The 19,999-nt window shown below is 45.4% G+C and overlaps 1 protein-coding gene across 1 annotated transcript in view; it reads left to right on the forward strand.

Moving 5' to 3' along the window:
* Positions 1-640: 640 nt before the first annotated feature.
* Positions 641-19,999, forward strand: part of ANK3 (ankyrin 3, node of Ranvier (ankyrin G)) — a gene marked incomplete at its 5' end in the record, with an annotated part of 118,114 nt that continues 98,755 nt past the window's right edge. The window contains 4 exons of the mRNA XM_015419925.1: positions 641-764; positions 3,710-3,721; positions 6,271-6,373; positions 14,103-14,209. Coding sequence (XP_015275411.1) covers positions 641-764; positions 3,710-3,721; positions 6,271-6,373; positions 14,103-14,209 — 346 coding nt within the window. The remainder of the gene's footprint in view (positions 765-3,709; positions 3,722-6,270; positions 6,374-14,102; positions 14,210-19,999) is intronic.

Consider the following 19,999-nt stretch of genomic DNA (forward strand, 5'->3'; position numbering starts at 1 on the left):
GGATGAACTCTGCTGTTCTGGAGGTAAGGCTTTTGTGAGAGAAAAAGTGTTTTTCCCCACCACAAAAATATCAGGTTGGCAACTGGAAGCCTTGGGGATAATTCCAGCCTTCCAAAGGGAATAATCTGCCTTCTTTTTTCCCCTAGCTGCCAGTTTGGAGGTGAAGGAGCAATCTAGAGGGAGAGGTGACCATTGCGATAGGATGAGCGAGCAGGTCCCTTTGGGGAGGATGTCACATTGGCCCAACCCACTCCTCACAGTAGCCAGCCAACAAAAACACTTGCTGACCAGGATCTTGGTTGTCTCAGATGCTGATGAACACCTCTTAATTCATAATCTTTTTGCCTGAGATTGCTAGAAAGATCAGACTAGCGTCACACCTGCTATAAACCTGCCAGACTATTGGATTTGCAGGGATAATCTTTATGCTTAATTATAGATTAATGCCTTTGAGGTTTTTATGTCATTTAGATAACAGGTAATGGGATAGTTTAATATCAGGGTAGGCAAAAGCCTCAAGGAATGCAGCAGGTTTACTTTCTAGCAACCAGGCCCAATGAATGGCCAGAATGGATTAGCTAAGCAAAGCCTTCCAACTCTGTGCATGGCTTCTGATTTCAGCCTGCTTTTGTGCTGGCAGGTGACGATGCAATAACCGGAGATACGGACAAGTACTTGGGGCCGCAGGATCTCAAAGAGCTGGGAGATGATTCTCTGCCTGCAGAAGGATACATGGGCTTCAGTCTAGGCGCCCGATCTGCCAGGTATTCCGCACATTGTTCAAATGTTCATTTCACACCAAACATTGGTGCATTGTTTTCCTTAACATATCATGTTGCCTGTTTGTATTTTTTTTCTTCCAAAAGCGAAATGGTATCCCAAAATTTGACTGCCTGATTACTTCCAGTGTTTCAAATATGCATCCATTTTTTTTTATGCTCTCCCCTCCCCCAGTCCTTGGTGGCTTTGTTATGGCAAGAGCTCAGAGCAAATTAATTCTTCATTTTTTCCCCCTTGGTGTCTGCTTATGCTCTAGATATGTCAAAGTGTTCCTTTCAAAACAGCTGGAAGCCCTTGTCTCTTGGCCAGACCGTTTAGGCTACAATGACCATTTGGCAGAAGGGGGTAGGGAAGGGAGTCTGTTCAATTATTTGATTGTAATACTTCTCGACGCTAATTATTTTTCCCCCAAGAATGAAAACGACATAAGCTTATGCCAGGGGAAAAAAACCTGAAGGATGGTGCTTTGGCTAGACTGCTTCTTTTCGTTTCCCCAAATGTGCAGGTGGAGAATAATTTGTTAAAGCCTAAATCTGTTTGCAAATTGTGTTGCTACTTAAATCCCTCACAGTGTTTTGTTTCCAAAAGGAATAAGCAGTTTTCTTACAGGGGGAAAGGAAATAGGTCAAAGATTGTACATGACTGACGCCAGCCTTTCCACTTCGCGCCATGCAAACATTTATAGGACTGGAAATTTCAGCCACGGATTTCCCGCGTTGTCTAGCATCTGAAACAGACAAGGCCCTACAAAATAATTCAGAGGCTATTTCCACAGTTGTGGATTTAATAGGCTGTTTACGGACAGTTGAATTATTTTGAAGCTAATAATTAAACCTCACAAGCCTGAGCCCTGAGGACTTTTTCCTATAGTTTAATGATCTGTTGTAAAAAGCTTTTTCATTGTCTAAGAGGGAGTGGCACCTCCCGCAAGGTAAAAACTTGGGTGTTGGTATCTTTTCAGTCCTGTTTATTATGAGTGCAACTGGGACCGAATCAGGTACCCTGTCTTCCACTGTACCCTCTTTGTTCTTTTATAAATCTTTTGGACATTTAACAAACTTTCTTTTCAGTTGTCCATTAACACGGCATCCTGGAAATAACCACACTAGATGAGCAAGACTATTTTTGATTGTTTTGAAGCTGTCTTTTTTTACTTGCCCGAGTATCTTAGAACCCTGTTTGCTATTTCTGTTTATTATATATTTGTTTGTAGACTATCACTGCCATCCTATGCTGAGTTACACCCTTCAAAGTCCATTGATGCCAGTGGGCTTAGAAGGACATGTCTCTGTTTACGATCGCACTATTATTCAGCAGTCTCTATATTGTCACTGTAGTAATGATTTGACAAAGAGGACCTACTGAGCAGTATTTAGTGGATCAGGGAAGGCCCATGTATCTTCAGAACCACAGAAAGTAGCCTTATGAAAACCGCTTTCTCTCCAGTCGACCTGAAATCATTTGCCAGTATTTTATGCCTTGATATAGCCTTAGAATTCATGTAGTTTAAGAATACCATTATTCATTGCTATGTGCTCAACGCTTACATCTGCAGTTTCTTACATGTATGTTACACTCAGAGAAAATAGCACGAGTTCACAAACACACATTACAGGCTTCATATTGACTCCATTGGGAGTTTCATGCATGAAAGTCTGCTTAGGAGTGTCGCTTTAAGTGTCTTTTGTGAAACACAGTGGTTTTTTGCATTATCTGCCTTTCCCCCTCAGCTTATCTGCAGAGAACCAACCCTATTGTACTGCAGACCATTCTGGATTGTATCCTAAAGCACTGGCTTTATCCTATCTCAGACAGCACTGGCTAGGGCCAGTTGGGCCAGCCTGTCTCACGTGGATTGAGACTGTGCCCTAGAAGACCCCGAACACTCCAACTCCACTATGTGTGACAGTGGAAGAGAGTAACACCTAACCCCCATCTCCCACCAAGCCCTCTATCAGGCTGTATATGCCTAGTGTTGGGTGACTTTCACACAACTAGGGAACTTGGTTCTGCAGTACCCACCCACTGCTCTGCAACCTCCCTGCCTGATCTCCTTGAGGTGATCTCAGACCTGGTGGTGAGATCTCCAAGGCTGACTGTCCTTGAGGTCTTCAGCATCCATGCTGGGACCTCCTTAACAGGTATGGTAGTTATGGGTTGTCTCAATTAGTCTTGACAGCCCTCGCCTGGCAATACCCATTTCCTGTTTCAAAACCGGAAGTGATGTCATGATGCTCTAGCAGTTTTCAAGCTCTATAGTAAAAAATATAGAGACTGAAAATCCTGTAGTGTTGTGATCTCACTCCCTGTTCTGAAACAGGAAATGAAACCAAGACTCTCTAGGAATTTCCAAATTGTTGTTTTACCATTCAGATTTGAAAAGTCATAGGACATCATGAAGTCACCTCCTGTTTTGAAACAGGAAGTTACTTCCCGGCACACTCTCTCTCACACACACACCCGTTTCCCCCCATTGCTCTTCTGAGCTAGGGTGGAGATGAGGCACATTGCCAGGAGATCTCCTGTCAGCACTATATAAGTAGCAACTCTAGTCTCCATACATTTGGTCACCCTCCCATGTGACAATTGACACACTGGATCTGATTCTGTGTTCTGTAGATAGTGCAGTGGTAGATAACCTCAGTTAACTCTGTCATGCAGCAACCATCACCTTGTGAGGTTTATGTTCACTCTTACTTGTAACATCTATTACGAGTGGTGAAAACCACTGGTGATTTGAGAACCACTGTGTGTAGCCAGAAGTGCAGATCGATTATCACCTGGCTGATTTTGAGTGTAACATTAAAGCAATAAATTACATTAAATGTCTACGTCATCCATCCATGGCATTATGCTTTTCTTCAGCGTCTGATTCTTTGCTTTCTATCTTTCCTTGTTTCTTTCCCCCTATACATTTCTTTAAAAATAGTCCTAAGGTCAGGTAAGAAAGCATGGGACCCTTGTGACATTTCTCCACTTTTACCATTTCTCATTAGTTTCTTCATTTTTTAAAAATTTCCTCAGCATTGTGCGGTGATGTGCAGTTTTCTGTTATGCTCCATGTTAGACAATAATATTTCGGTGACTGCATCATAATGTACGGTCTGATTTCTTTAAGTCTTTTGTAGGGAAGGGTGGTTTTAATAATAACCCAGGGGCCAACTCTGCTTTATGTCCTCCAGCCATCAAGAGAAACCATCTAAGTGGGATATATTTTGAAATGGAATCTTGTAAAAAAAATTTATTCAGAAGTTCAAAGTGCATGCTATAAACTGTTGGAGCTTTATATTTAAAAAAAAAACTAGTTCAAAAGCATTTTTGTTTTGCTGGATTTTCGTTTGACGTATTCTTTCTTTTTAGTCATAAGCAGCAAGCATGCCTGTATGTGTAGCATGTGTTCTAACTCGATGTAGCTTCCAGGGTTTAATGTATAATGCACAGAGACCCAACATTTCCCTTGATCTCAGCATATTCAGCTTACTCTAAATCTTCCATTAAATAACAACAATAGTAATCACAATACTAACAATACATAATCTAAACACCTTTCAAGCACTTAGAATGTTCCATATGTATTTTCTTGGGTATCTTTTCAGTAGCCCTGTATGGTAGGCCAGTAGTGTTATTCCCATATTTCAGTTGGCCTGGCTGAGAAAATAGTCATGTGTCTAAGAGCCAGTTTGGTGTAGTGGTTGAGTGTGCGGACTCTAATCTGGGAAAACTGGGTTTGATTCCCCACTCCTCCACTTGCACCTCGCTGGATGATCTTGGGCAAGCCATAGTTCTGATAAGAGCTGTTCTTGAAAAAGAGCCGTTTCCGTCAGAGCTCTCTCCGCCCCACCTACCTCACGGGGTGTCTGTTGTGGGGGAAGGGAAGGGAAAGGAGTTTGTAATCCGCTCTGAGACACCTTCAGGTAGTGAAGGGCGGGGTATAAATCCAATCGCTTCTTCTTCTTAGGCCTTCCTAGTGAGTTCATGGCTGAGAATGATGATTTATGCTAAATCTAGTGCAGGGTCTTCAGCACATAAGTCAGAACTCTCCCACGGTTTGCAGAACTCCCCCTGGTTCAACTCAACAGGGCCACCATTTTGTATTGTTTTTGGAGGGACCTAGGCTTACCAAGTGGCGGCGGGGGATCCGCATTTCTTCACAGGATCCCTGCCACCGGGACAGCAATACGTGTTGCACCGCCGTCACCAGGATGTGACGCAACGCGTCGCTCTGGCAGTGGGGCTGTTTGGAGTCCCATTGCCAGAGCGACGCGTAGCGTCACATCCTGGCGACGGGTGCAACGCGTGTCGCCGTCCCCGCGGCAGGGATCCTGTGAAGAAGTGCGGATCCCCCGCCGCCACTTGGTAAGCCTAGAGGGACCAGTTGCTAGTGTACATGTGTAGAGAACAAGAGAGACACCCCCCCCCCGCGCCTCACTTCACATGCATGCTGAGAGAAGCAGTAGGATGACAAGGCGAGATCTCACAGTGGTGGAAAGGATTCCTTTTTAGCCCAGATGGGACTCCTCCTCTTCATGTCACATGACTCTGCTGTCATGCTACATCCTGTCATGTGCTCACACTCAGTGAGTCCTGCGCTACCACCAAGGGTGTTACAAGTGGGCCCAGGGTCAAGAAAGGTTGGAGACCACTGATTTGGTGCATTTTTCTCCACAAAGCGCAAGAGACTTGCTCTAGAGCTCCTGTTCACAGTGAGACAAGAGAATGAAGTAGCTTCACGAGAACTTAAAAATCTTAGTTGCATTTTCTAGAGTCAGTTTGGTGTAGTGGTTAAGTGTGCTGACTCTAATCTGGGAGAACCGGGTTTGAGTCCCCACTCCTCCACTTGCACCTGCTGATGTGACCTTGGGTCAGTCACAAGCTCCGGCACAGCTGTCCTTGAAAAAGAGCAGTTTCTGTCAAGAGTTCTCTCAGCCCCACCCACCTCACAGGGTGTCTGTTGTGGGGAGGGGAAGGGGAAGGAGTTTGTAAGCCGCTCTGAGACTCCAAGTGAAGGGCGGGGTATAAATCCAATCTCTTCTTCTTTTTCTTCTTCTTCCCCCACGCAAAACAAAATAGAACAAATAGAACACAGAAGTCCCCATTTAAACAGGTTTTGTAGAGAGGTCCTGGCATGAATCCTAAACACACTTACGCTAGAGTAACTCCCGTAGAAATCCATTGTTCCCTTTTTGAGCACACATGCTTTAAATCACACTCCACGTAGCTGAACATATGTTTGCAAACACATCACTGAAAGCCAACAGTATACGACACTGATTTAGATAACTGTAACACCCATGGGACAAAGCAAAAATTTAAAGGAATTACGTGAATTATGACTTCTTAAAGCGTCTTTTAAAATTTCATACAAACATTTAAATATATCGCCCCACTCTTTTTTTTTTGCCAGTTCCCTGGAAGTTGCATGTATTAATTTTTCTTTTCTCCATCTCATTATCACATTCACATTGTGTGGTAAATTGTAAATACAATCAGCCTCCGCTCCTTTAGTTCGGCTGGGTCCTACACTCTGAACAGAAGCTCCTTCGCTCGGGACAGCATGATGATTGAAGAGCTGCTGGTGCCATCAAAAGATCAGGTGAGTTCCTTCTACTTCTATGGCTTATGTACATAAACAATGGGGGTTTCAGCCCCAGTGCCTGTGCTATATCTGCTCCCCCCACCCCATCAGATCCCGCAGAGCCAGTTTGGTGTAGTGGCTAAATGCGCGGACTCTAATCTGGGAGAACTGGGTTTGATTCCCCACTCCTCCACTTGCAGCTGCTGGATGACCTTAGGCAAGCCATAGTTCTTTCACAGCTGTTCTTTCACGAGCAGTCCTTGAAAGAGCTCTCTCAGCCCCACCTACCTCCCAGGGTGTCTGTTGAGGGGAAGGAGTTTGTAAGCCGCTCTGGGACTCCAAGTGAAGGGCAGGGTATAAATCAAATCTCTTCTTCTTCTTTCCTACCATGGCTGGTAGTCCATCCATTTGTTGAGCTCCAACATCAGTCCCCATTCTGGCCGCTTTGTCTTTATCAGCCTTCCTGTTTTGTCAGAGGCAACGTTTTTGTTGTAGATTAATGTTTTAGTCAATTGACCATACCAATTAAGTCACTGATTAGAGCTTGCAACCTGCCTGACCACTATAGTCCTCTTCAGAGGTCCTGGTTTGGGTGCCCCCACCTTCTGAGGTTCGGCCTTCTCGGTCATAGCACCAAAGCTTTGGAACGCTGTCCTCAGGGAGATGCATCTGTCCCCTTCCGTTGCCATCTTCTCCCAGTGGGTGAAGACTTTTCCCCCCCTCCTGGCAATCCCAGTGATCACTCCTTCCTGACCAATGTTTTAATGGTTGTTTTTATGTCTTCGTACATATTTTAACTCTGGTTTTAATGTGTCTTAATCAGGGCTCTTTTTGTAGAAAAAGCCCAGCAGGAACTCATTAGCATAATAGGCCACACCCAACAGCAGGAACTCATTAGCCTATTGGGCCACACCCCTGACAGCACAGCTCATTAGCACATTAGGCCGCACCCCCATATTACCAGAAGTGTGGTTATCCAGCGACACCCACCTTTTGCTTCTTATTCTGTTGACCCTGTTTGTGGTCAAAACCCAGGGCCTTTTTTTGTAGCAGGAACTCCTTTGCATGTTAGGCCACACACCCCTAATGTAGCCAATCCTAATGAGTTCCTGATGTTGGGTGTGGCCTATTATGCTAATTAGTTCCTGCTGGGTGTGGCCAACTGGGGAGCCAGCCGGAACTCCGTTCCTGTGCGTTCTTGCCCAAAAATAGCCCTGGCTGGAATGATGTGTGTTTGGGGGAGGTTGGTTTTTATGGTTTTGAAATGTGATCTTATTGTGTTAGGTTTTCAATCGTTAGCAGCCTTGGTGGCCCTTGTGAGGGCAGACAGGCAGGATATAAATTCTGTAAATAATATTGCTATCTTTTCCACTGGCGTTAACCATTGTTCAGGGGGCAGCAATAAAGACAAAAGAATGAATGTGGGGCGTAAAGCTTTTTTGGTGAATTGATCCATGTACCTGTGATATTTCAGATAGTGCTGTGTTTTGCTGGTGGAGGCGTGATTCCCTTTTGACTTCCAAGCTTTGAATAGATCGTATTATAGTTCGGTGATTCATTAGAGATGTGCTGAACTCTGGAGCTAAATTAAGGCAGGTTCTGTTTGCTTCTGGAGTTTGGGCACCTGGCTGCTTCAGCTGAAAGATGCAAGGCAAAGCCATGGTGGTGGCAGGGAATTCCAGCCAGGCCAGTGAGGCTAGATATAGGTACTACCATTTGCCAGCATGGGGAGTGTTTACTTAAACAACAAGAGGCTTACTTGCTTTTGCTGTGCTGGTGTTAAAGGTGTGGAAGGACCTCCTCCTCATATCGCAAAAGAGCATACAGAAAGGACAGTGTACTTCTCTTTAAATAAGTTCGTTCATACTGGATACCAGCATGGCCATGCAGTTTCTGAGTCTTTCTTATGATATCATAGGATTGTTTTGCACACAGTATACTTAACTTCTGACTTGGGCAGGGACATATCCTATAGTTGGAGCTTCACAATGTATGTAAAGTGCTTTGCCAGGAAATCATTTACCAAGAAATCATTTTCTCTCAATTTGTGATTGAGTGTCCCTTTTACAACAGATTCCTTGGTGCATTTTGCCCGGTACTAGAGACGGATAGTTTAAGAAGCTTTAATGTTTCAAGTGACCATCTGTTGTTGTTCAAGAAGAAGAAGAAGAAGCAGTGATTGGATTTATACCCCGCCCTTCACTATCCGAAGGAGTCTCAGAGCGGATTACAAACTCCTTTCCCTTCCCCTCCCCACAACAGACACCCTGTGAGGTAGGTGGGGCTGAGAGAGCTCTCGACAGAAACGGCTCTTTTTCAAGAACAGCTCTCATCAGAACTACGGCTTGCCCAAGGTCATCCAGCCAGGTCCAAGTGGAGGAGTGGGGAATCAAACCCGGTTCTCCCAGATTAGAGTCCGCGCACTTAACGACTACACCAAACTGGATTTTAGCTTTCTTCTGAATTACATATCAAAACAGCGTTGTCTTCTGAATTAAATATCAAAACAGCATTGTCTTCTGAATTAAATATCAAAACAGCATTGTCTTCTGAATTAAATATCAAAACAGCATTGTGCTCTGATGACTCTTCAGCCTAACTTTGGAAGCCACCGTTTCTCTGTGACCAACAAACAGGAGCCGAATGCCGTCCTCATTGTTTCGCCCCTATTGTTGGATAAGGCTGACTGCCTTCACTCTTATGCTCTGGATGAGGTCAGATCGTAATTTTTCCCTGGAGGAAGATCATGGGTGTTTGAAGAGTTGGGAATGGGGCCCTAACGAAAGATTCAGTACATGCAAACACTTGTATTAAAGTCTCAACCACATTTTTTTTTAAGAGATAAGCCATCAGATTGAGAGTAGGGAATCACCAGGTGGGGGAAGGCAGGCTTAACCTACCGGTTCTTCACTCCAAGTCTTCCCCTCCCTCAAGCTCTTTTTCCCTTGCAGGGTTTTAGAGGCATGTTTATCCTTCCATATATGCCTTTTGTGCACTGGGGTCTGTTTTCTTACACACATCTGTATGTCCCCTTTAGGCCGCGGTCAGACTGGAGCCTTGGCGCGATATGGCAGCGTCTCTGCTTGCGGCAGTTTAAAAAGTTGCGGGAAGTTTTGATCAGAAAAAAAGGGGTGGCGGAAACGGAAGGGAACCTTCAGACTTCCCAAACGGCTTGACTTTGCAAGAGGGGAGTTCAGACATCCGCCCACACGTGATGAATGTGTGGGGGACTGAAAGCACCACATGCTATGTGGTGGCTATTTGTCTCCATTTCTAACTCGCTGTACGATGGAATGTGTGTGACTGTGGAATGGCTGACAGATGTGGATGCGTGACTGAGCCCCGTTTAATCTTTTTGGGAAGAGCAACTATGTTGGACCAAAATAACCGGTCTGGACGCTGAGGACTCTGTTAGGTCCTCAGCTTCAGAATTCTGGTGGTTTCTGCCATCTTCTGAATGTATGGTGCAACTACTTTCAGTCTCCTTCACGCTACAATCTTCAGAAATCCTGAATAAGCAAAGTCTTGGCGGAAGTTACAGATAGATTGGGGAAAGTAACTTTGTACAGCCAACCTTCTGTGCTTCTAGGCGGACAAGTGATATATGTGTTGAAATGTCATATTTTGGAAACTCCCCCCAAAATAGTTATATCCAACATTTAAACGATTGCTAGCAATAGGATGACTTTCTAAAAAGTCCATCCCTAACTCTGCTGAGATAAACCCCATGGTTTTCAGATTAATGGGTCAGGCTAGCTTGTTACCAATGCTCACTCTAAACTGTGGAGTCTTGTGAGAAAAAATGCTATTTGGTGAGCTACTGGCATTAAAGTTGTGAGTGAGCGATTTGGCTACTGCATAAATTAGATTGCTCTGGAGCCATCCCTTCCTGTGCTAAGAGAAAAATCTGTGAGCTCTGGAGGCTAAAAAACTGTGAGCTAGCTCACACTAACTCAGCTTAGAGGGAACACTGCTTGTAACTGTGGAATTCTTCTATTTCGCAAACTTTATCAAGCAGCTTTTGCCTTTTCACAGTTCTGTGAAAAATTTCTTTAACCACCTATGGCTGGCAATGTTGCCACAAGTATTTTTTCCGAACACGGGTTACCTTCTTTTTTGTTATTTCCATGAAATAATTGACCAGATAACAGAAATGTTCTCCATGCTCCTTTATTAAGACATTATACTGGTTATACCACCAGGAGATGGTTGAGAATTTTTACAGGAGTGTTTTGTTTGCATATGGGTGGCGATCAAGAGGGTGTTCTTATTCATGAGAGAGATTTTGTTTGTTTGGGCACAAGGTGACAGTAGGGTTGCCAAATGAATCTTACCTGGCAGTGGGGGGCTCCTGCCCGGTGTCTGGAGGGTGTGCGTGCGTGCGAAGCGCGCGCGCCGCTCGGATGTGACGTACAGACGCCGGGCATGCTGGGGGCGGGGCCACAGCCATTTGAGGGCTCTGTTTTCCCCTCAAATGGCTGTGGCCCCGCCCCCAGCGTGCCCGGCGTCTGTACGTCACATCCGGGCGGCGCGGGGGTGGGGTTTCCCCCGGGCCCAATTCCGCGGGGGCGGAAATCAGGCCTCAAAAGCGGGGGGAAATCCGCCCCCCGGGGGGATTTGGGAACCCTAGGTGACAGAAACTCTGAAACTCATTTAAGGCCAACCAACATAAAAATCTGGAGTTCCCTGACTGCTAGAGAAGGCCACAGCTCGTTTGGGGGTTGCAGCGCTGGGGAGAGGGTTTGTTTCTCTCCCCCCCCCCCATGAAACGTGTATGTGAGTGTGAGGAATGTGAGGGCATATTGATGCCTGTGTGAGAGTTGTGGGCAATAAATGAATGTGAGGGATGAGTTAGGAGAGACGTCTGGAGATAGTGGGATGTTGCTACATGCTTATGAGGCATTGACCCATTTGTGAAATTCTCTCTCTTCTCCTGCCTTCTTTCTTCATTCTTCTGCGACTTTCTGACTTTATAAAACTAATGTTGGCAGCTGTGTGGCTTATATGTCTTGTTTATTCCCCTTCTACTCTCAGCCTGTTCAAGACCTTTCCTTCTGATGTACGCACTGTATTACCCTATTCTCAAACATTATCTGATCATCCACTTAAAAAAAATTCTCTCCCTGACTTATGGCTTCCAGCTTTCCCTTTCCTCTTCCTTCTCTCTCCTCTCTTATTGTCTCCCTGTATTAAATCATAAGCCTGTGGGTGAGGTTTGCTCTCTACCTTGTGGTTAGCTGGTGAAATGGTGGCCTTGACACACCCAGTCAAACACTGGAAATCTCTTTGGACGTCTCTATCCCGTTCTCTTCGATCAGATTCTGTTTGAGGTCAACTGCCTGAACATTCCAGAATGTTACTTTTGGTTTAAAAGTCAGGACAGTGATGTGTTTATATAATCACAACAAAGGTGTCTTTACAGAACAGTGTTTTCTGGAAGGGAGGATTATGAAAGAATCCCTCGTTCTTTAATGAAAGGGTTTTGAGAAGCGGGCACTCATTAAAAGTTTAAATGGTAGCATTCTTGTTCAGTGACCTGGATAGCAATATTTTGGTATTCCTGCCACGCTTAGCAAGTTTGTATGTCCACAGTGGCTTTCAGTATGCTTGAATTACAATTCCTGACGTCCCTGGTTTTTTGGCAGGAATGGCAAACTTTAATTGTAACTCTCCTTCTCTTGTCAAAAGCATTGAGGTCAGATGGATCCCAATTAAAGCACAGGGTTTTGTTTTTAAAAAGAGATAGGTGTATTTGAGAAGGACTCCAGTTTAATGTAACATATGAAATTGTATGAAGGATTTTTTTGCTATTGTAGATAACGGGATCATATATTCCCAAGGGGGCGGGTTAGTGAACACAAGAGCTAGGCAGGCTGGCTGAGACGTGTGACTGGTTAGGTTAGAGGAGCTTTAGTTTGAACTGTCTATATCTTTGGATTTTCCTGCTTGAACCTCAGTTCTGACACGGTACTGCACTAGCCTGGATCATGCCGATATCTCAATAAACAAATCACTGCCAAAGAGAGTGTTGTTGGGAGTCTCTTGACCAGAAGTCTGACACTGCCATTCAATAAGCCAACTGTAAGGAAAGGAAGGCCAGATAATGAAACTGAAGCTCAAATACTTTGGCCACCCAATGAGAAGGGAGCACTCACTGGAGAAGACCCTGATGCTGTGAAAGATTGAAGGCCAAAGAAGACGGGGACGGCAAAGGATGAGATGGTTAGACAGTATCATAGATGCAACGAACATGAAGTTGAGCAAACTTCAGAGGATGGCAGAAGACCGGAAGGCCTGGCGTGATCTGGTCCATGGGGTCGGGAAGAGTCAGACTCAACTGTGCAACTGAACAACAACAACAAAGGAAAGGAGGGACCCTGACCTGGATAGCCCAGGCTAGCCCGATCTGGTCAGATCTTGGAAACTAAGCAGGGACAGCCATGGCTAGCATTTGGATGGAGATCTCCAAGGGATGCGGAGGCAGTCAGTGGCAAACCATCTCTGAACGTCTCTTGCCTTGAAAACCCTACAGGGCCACCGTAGGTCAGCTGTGACTTGATGGCGCTTTCCACTACCCCGCGAAGGAAAGGGAGAGTGTGAAGCTGTCGAATCAGACTATTGGTCCGTCTAGCTCAGCATTGTCTACTCTGAATGACAGTGGCTCTCCAGGGTGTCGGGCAGAAAAAGGTCTTTCCCAGCACCCGGTTAGCGGTGATCGTCTGTCTAGAGATCCCAGAAGCTGAAGCTTCTTTGTGCAAAGCACGGGCTCTACTGAGCTACAGCCTCTTTTGTTCAACTTGGTACGTGACAAATGGAAGCCTTTTGCCTTCTCAGTCTCAGGGTCACACGTTACCCAGACAGTGCGTGCATCATTTAGACATTCTGTGGAAGTATTGAAGGGGTGGGCAGGGCATGACTATACAAGAGTGCCTCATGAGCAATACATTCTTTTGGATATAATTTTAAGGTAGCATTATAATTAGTGAGGGGATTTCTAATAAAATCCTCATTGAGGTGTACGGCTTTGCTTACGGTATCCTACCTTGGGCTGGAGGAAGTTCAGCTTAAATAACTCTTCCCTTGGAGGCAGGCTTCAAAGTTTGCTACTTAAGAGAGGGGCTACTTTGTTTCTGGTTGGAGTTGTGTAACGTGCATTACAGTGACCTAACAAAAACAAAAAATGCTATATAAATGAGCAGGGGTCATTTCCTGTGGGAGCGCACAGGAGCGGAGCTCCGGCAGTAAAGAGCCAAGGGGGTGGGCACATGCAACAAGCCCCACTCCCTGCTCCCAGCAGCCCTCAGTCAGAGCAAGAAGCAGCCAGGTAAGTTGCAGAGCGCCCCCAGCTAGCAATCCAAAACAGTCCAGTGGCACCTTTAAGACCAAGTTTTATTCAGGTTCAAGCTCTCCCTCCTCTGCAAGGACAGATCTGCACGTTCCCCCCCCCCCCAATAGCTAGCAATCCAAAACAGTCCAGTGGAGCCTGAGCGGTGGGTGTTGCCTTCTGACACACTTCCGGTGATGCCAGGGGTGTGTGGCATATGCAAATAAGTTATGCTAATGAGTTATGCTAATGAGCTCCTGCACCTCTTTTTCTAGGAAATGACCCCTGTAAACGAGTCATAATCATTATAGGTGCTATTAAGCACTGGGGACGATCTGTTTGCTCTTTTGATGGGGGTCGATCATAGAACATGTTTTACGTTTGTTTCCCTGCGAACTTTGACACTTCTGCTTCTCTTTAAAGCACCTGACATTTCCAAGGGAGTTCGACTCTGACTCGCTCAGGCATTATAGTTGGGCTGCAGACACCCTGGATAACGTTAACCTTGTCTCCAGTCCCATTCATTCTGGGTAAGTAACTCGAAAAATTCCGTTTTGGCATTCTGTGTGACGCTGCGCAAATGGCTAGAAGCCACGGCCTGTTAAACGCCCCGGTGTCCCGTCTTAAATCGGTAACTCGGCTGTAAGCATTGTGGAAACAAAAAAGGAAACCCAACAACATAGTGGTAGGAGCAACAACAGCTGTGTAGAAGTAATTATTATTATACGTCTTATTATAATAAATTTACAATAATTATGGCACATTGTTATAATAATCAATTGTAATACGAAGCGTTGTTGCTGTTGTTAACAAGATTTTTGCCCACATAGCATTCAGTAGATTACTTTCCAAGATGCATTTCAGGCCACTAACGGCCTTGAAAGTCACTCCCAAGAAAAAACGTTTGTACATATTTCAAGAGTGTGGCAGAAAGCGCTTCACATACATGGTGGTGTCCAGTAGGGTTGTCAATCTCCAGGTGGTATTACAAGGCTCCAGGTGACAGAGATCAGTTCACCTGGAGAAAATGTAGGTTCGCCAATCCCAAGGTGGGGGCAGGGGGTCCCTTGATTTCAGGGCCTCCTGCCCACCACCAGCCACCTGGTTGGTGGGGGAAGCCTCACTCCCAACAGCGACCACCTGTGGCCACCCCTCTCCCTCCCCTCCTGAGGATTTACAGGGCCCTCCAGCTGATCAGCGGGAGCACGTGGCCCACCAATCAGCTGGAGGGCCCTGTAAATCCTCAGGAGGGGAGGGAGAGGGACTGCCGCCAGCCGCATGCCTGAACTCCAAGCGGTGAATTTGCCGCCTGGAGTTCAGGCACGTGTAGGTAGCCGGGCCCCGCTCACAAGAAACCATTTAAAGGGAAGCTTGTTCCAGGGCCATTTTAACCTCCCAGCTCATTCCTAGCAGTGCCTACAGAGAATTCTCTTCAGTCCATTGTCCCTAGGCTTGCGTGTGCCTGCAGTCACATGGCTGTGGTTTCATATAAATTAAATATGCACATGAGAGTGGCTATGCATGCCAGTTTATAAGTGTTCTTGCGGTGCAAAATGCTGCTAGGATTATGAGATGTGCTCCCGTCCCATGTAGCTGTAGGCACATGTATTTCTGGTTCTTGACATAGCCACAGGCGGACAAGCCCATGGTGGATTGCACTGCAGAAATGTGGAGGCACCCTGCCAAGTGTGCAAACCAATCCATAGGTATGTCGAAAAGCTGGCAGCAACTCAGCATATCCATGTTTTGCTCAGAAGCCCATGTACCTGTAGACCCTTCTCATTTTCTTTGTACCCCGTGGAACTCCTGAAAGCTTTCCTAATTACCAGGGTGCCGTAAAATGTAATGCCAGGTAGCGGAGATATAAACTTTATAAAGGATACAGGTAAACACAGTTAAAGATTTAAAAACATTAAAATACAAACATGCGTAAATCTCTTGAGATATGTTGTTTATTTAATAGTCTTTGATAACTCACACCTCCCAAACCTTCTGCCCCCCTCCCCATACAAGATGCCTGCCTAAAATGGAAAGGTGGGGGAATAGTGGGATTTGGCAGTGGAATTTTTAAAATAAAACATGACGAAAAAGCACAAGGGTCACAGTAGAAGCTAAAAATATATACTAAAACTATAAAATGTTCTGAGCCTAAGGAAAACATGAAATGGCTGGGCAATGCAACTGCGCATCGCAAGCTTCGCCCCCCCGCCCCAGGTCTACTCAGAGTGGCAGTGACTCTCCAGCGTAATGTCCTCCTTTGGTTGTGAGATTCCAGGTCAGAGTACTCACTCAGGCACCCGTTCTCAGGTCCATTCCGCAGACACAAGCTGGCTCAAAACATCACCTGTTTATTTACAAGGAGACAGCTCCATCAAGCAACAACTTCAGCTGGCATACAAACACTGGAAACTGGAACTACTTGAGCTCCACTCCGTTGAAATACACTGCAACACAGATAAAGCTGCATAGAAAATGCAGAATGGATTTTCCATTAAGGTCTCTGGGCCCAGATAGACTACTCTGGGACTGGAATGACAGCCCCCAGAGTGGAATGACAGTCCCTGGGATCAGCAGAAACATTCTGGGAATGGAATGAGGACCCCCAGAGTGGAATCTATTCCCAGAACACTGCTGCTACTCCCAGGGGCTGTCATTCCACTCTGGGCCCTGTCATTCCAGTCCTAGAACACAGGTTCTATTGATAGGGACCGTCATTCCACTCTGGGGGCTGTCATTCCAGTCCCAGAGCACTGTTTCTATTGCTAGAAACAGTCCCAGAGTAGTCTATCTGAGCCCAGAGACCTTAATGGAAAACCGATTCCACATTTTCTTTGCAACTTTGCAAGCAAAGAAGAGCTTCCTGCCGAAGCAGGCAAAGACAAGGCCGAGGGAGCTGGGAGCTTTGGCAGCCTGGAGCTTCCAAGGCTGAGAACAGGCGCGGGGAGAGGGGAACCATGGGGTGGATTAAAGCCCTGGGTGGGCCGCATCTGGCCCATGGGCCGTAAATTTGACACGCCTGCTCTACAGCATTATATCCTTGCTGAGTTCCCTCCCCAAACACCGCCCCCTCCCAGGCTCCACCCCCAATATCTCCAGGTACTTCCCAGACCTGGCAACACTAGACAGTTCTGAGGTCCATTGGGTTTCAGTTAGGTTTACTAAAGATTCCCTTGCTCGAAAGCCAGTCAAATTCCCTTGCTCGAAAGCCAGTCAAATCCGACTCTAGGGTTGCGGTGCTCATCTCCGTTTCAAAGCCGAAGAGCCAGCGCTGTCCGAAGACATTTCCGTGTCATGTGGCCAGCATGACTAAACACCAAGGCACACGGAACGCTGTTACGTAGGCTTAACTTCATTTAAATTGGCCAGTTAATTGCAAGGTTTGTTATATTTTTTTAAAAAGCTCATTATTTGATTTTAAAAATACTAAAAACATGCTACTTTCAGGGTTTTTTAGTCAAAACAGTTCTGTTTTTAAAACTTTGGGCTAAGTCCTCTTACACTATCAGGGTGTTCAGTACTTCATTTTGTGTTCTTAATAAGAATGGTGTTCTTATAGTTAGTTCATATTCTGTGACCTAACTCCCTTCTGATCCTATGATCGTTCCCAATAGTGAAAGGGTCGTTTTCAAAAGGCACATTGCATCAGGTTGCCAGCTTCCAGGTGGTAGCTGGAAGTCTCCTGCTTTTACAACCGATCTCCAGGTAGGGTTGCCAGGTCTGGGTTGGAAAGGACCTGGAGACTTTGGGGGTGGAGCCAGGAGAGGGCGGGGTTTGGTGAGGGGAGGGGCCTCAGCATGGTACAGTTCCATAGAGTCCACCCTTCAAAGCAGCCATTTTCTCCAGGGGAGATCTCCGTCAGCTGGGGATCAGTTGTAAAAGCGGGAGATCTCCAGGCCCCACCTGGAGGCTGGCAGCCCTAAGCCCTAACACTGCAGGACCCTCTTTCTTTTAAACAGAAGTGCAAGAACTCATCTATGCTTTTGGTAACATTGTGGTTGCAAGCAGTGTTCCCTCTAAGCTGAGTTAGTTTGAGCTCGCTCACAGTTTTTTAGCCTCCAGCTCACATATTTTTGCCTTAGCTCAGGAAGGAGGGCTCCGGAGCAAACTAATTTATGCAGTAGCCAAATCGCTCGCTCACAACTTTAATGCCACTGCTTCACCAAGTAGAATTTTTGCTCACAGGACTCCACAGCTTAGAGGGAACATTGGTTGCAAGTCCGTATTTTTCTTCGCCAAAATAAGAAATGAAATGTAATGTACATCTTCATAACCATACCTCATTTTTATGACTTGCATTCTCTACTTCTGCTCAAGCGGGCTATTTTAAATCAATTTATTGCAGGAAGATAAAATATTAGACTCTGGGCTCGCAAGTTATATTTGCCTTTATGGAGATGGACAGAGTCCTGCTGGAGAAAAGATATTCAGAGCAAATGCCGTCCCAGCAGTGTTGGTGACATTCTTATTCTTAGCTGACACACCCTTTAGCATATGAAAATAGATCCCAAGCATTTGCCTCTTAAAAAAAAATGCATCTCCTATTTATGCTAGCGAGTAAGAGAGCTGCTTCTGATGGGTTTCGGCTGTTTGCAAAGGTTAACTAGAAAGCCTGCAGATTCCTGCAGCTCAGGAAGTTTGTTTTTAACCTTGAAATGTCACCAAATGTCCATCAGTCTTAGAATCTTAGAAAGATTAATCCTCGGGAATTAGGAGTTCTTGTACTTAAGAGTCTGTGTTGAGTGGGGGATGGGGAAAAGCGGCAAGAAAGCAAGAAATCTTCCCCCCAAAAAAACAACAACAACCAAGAGGAAGTCTTTGTTCTTGCCCAAGCTTTTCTGGCAGAAAGCACACTTTGGCAGATATATCTGACATGAATCTGTTGAAATGGGGTGCCCAAGACCATGAAAGCCTATACTAGAGCAAAAAACTTGCTATTCTTTAAGGTTTATTTTTGCTCTCCAGATAACGGTTGCCAGCCTCCAAGTGGGACCTGGGGACCCCCCTGGAATTACAGCTCATCACCAGGCGACAGAGAGCAGTTCCCCTGGAGAAAATGGCTGCTGAGGGTCCCTTTCCTCCACAGGCTCCACCCCCAAATCTCCAGGAGTCAGTCAATATTTATTAGTCAGGCAATATTTATTACGGTCAAAAACCAACGTAAGATCACAGCATCACTTAAAACCATCTAATATTCATAAACCTCGGAGCTAAAAAAAAAAAACTATTACGACAATTCCAAACATTTCCGCTTTCTGATTGCTATAGTACAAAATTTTGCTACCGCATACGTTACAGATTTCTGCGTATCTTCTAAGAGATATTTCCAGAGTACTTCAGACCTAAAATTCATATAATATTTCAGGGGTATAAATTTAGAGAGGAGTGGAGTAATTAATTGCAATCTTTCTTTGTGATAAAATTCACAATGCAGGAGAACTTGTGTTACAGATTCAATCACTTTTCCAGAACAGGGACAATATTGTTTCTGCAGTGGTAACTGAGAAAATCTGCCAAATAGTACTGCGGAAGGAAATGCATCGAAGTGTCCTCTCGAAAAGGTCCATCTATATCTCTTGTAAATTATATTCGAGAAGTATGGAGCTGGTGTATAATCCGGCCATGTTTTCAAACGGCTGTAGTTTATAGGGAGCATCGCTTCATCGTTTTGAGATTCACTGTCACTTAGCCTTTGCAATACCAGGGCCTTTGATTTATTCAAGCCCATATCAAAAAGCTCTTCCGGATTCAAACCAATCATTCCTACTTCATCAATTATCTTTGCAGACCATAAGGGGTAGGGTTCAACAGCTTGAAGATAGGGTTTTAAACTCCTTGGATTTAAATGCAGGGCTATTTTTGGGCAGGAACGCACAGGAACGGCATTCTGGCTGGCTCCCGAGTTGGCCACGCCCAGCAGGAACTCATTAGCATAACAGGCCACACCGAACAGCAGAAACTCATTGGGATTGGCTACATTAGGGGTGTGTGGCCTAACATGCAAAGGAGTTCCTGCTACAAAAAAAGGCCCTGGGTTTTGACAACAAACAAGGTAAACAGAATAACAAGCAAAAGGTGGGTGTGGCTGGATAACCACACTTCTGGTAACATGGGGGTGCGGCCTAATGTGCTAATGAGCTGTTCTGTCAGGGGTGTGGCCCAATATGCTAATAGGTTCCTGGTGTTGGGTGTGGCCTATTATGCTAATGAGTTCCTGCTGGGCTTTTTATACAAAAAGAGCCCTGTTTAAATGTATCCTTAACCAGAAATAAATCATGTATCTTTAGGTCTACTTTGGGGAGGCCTGTTTCTTACCTTAAAAT

This window comes from Gekko japonicus, unplaced genomic scaffold (genome assembly GCF_001447785.1).
Source record: "Gekko japonicus isolate JY-2015 unplaced genomic scaffold, Gekko_japonicus_V1.1 scaffold3696, whole genome shotgun sequence".
Taxonomy (NCBI): Eukaryota; Metazoa; Chordata; class Lepidosauria; order Squamata; family Gekkonidae; genus Gekko; species Gekko japonicus.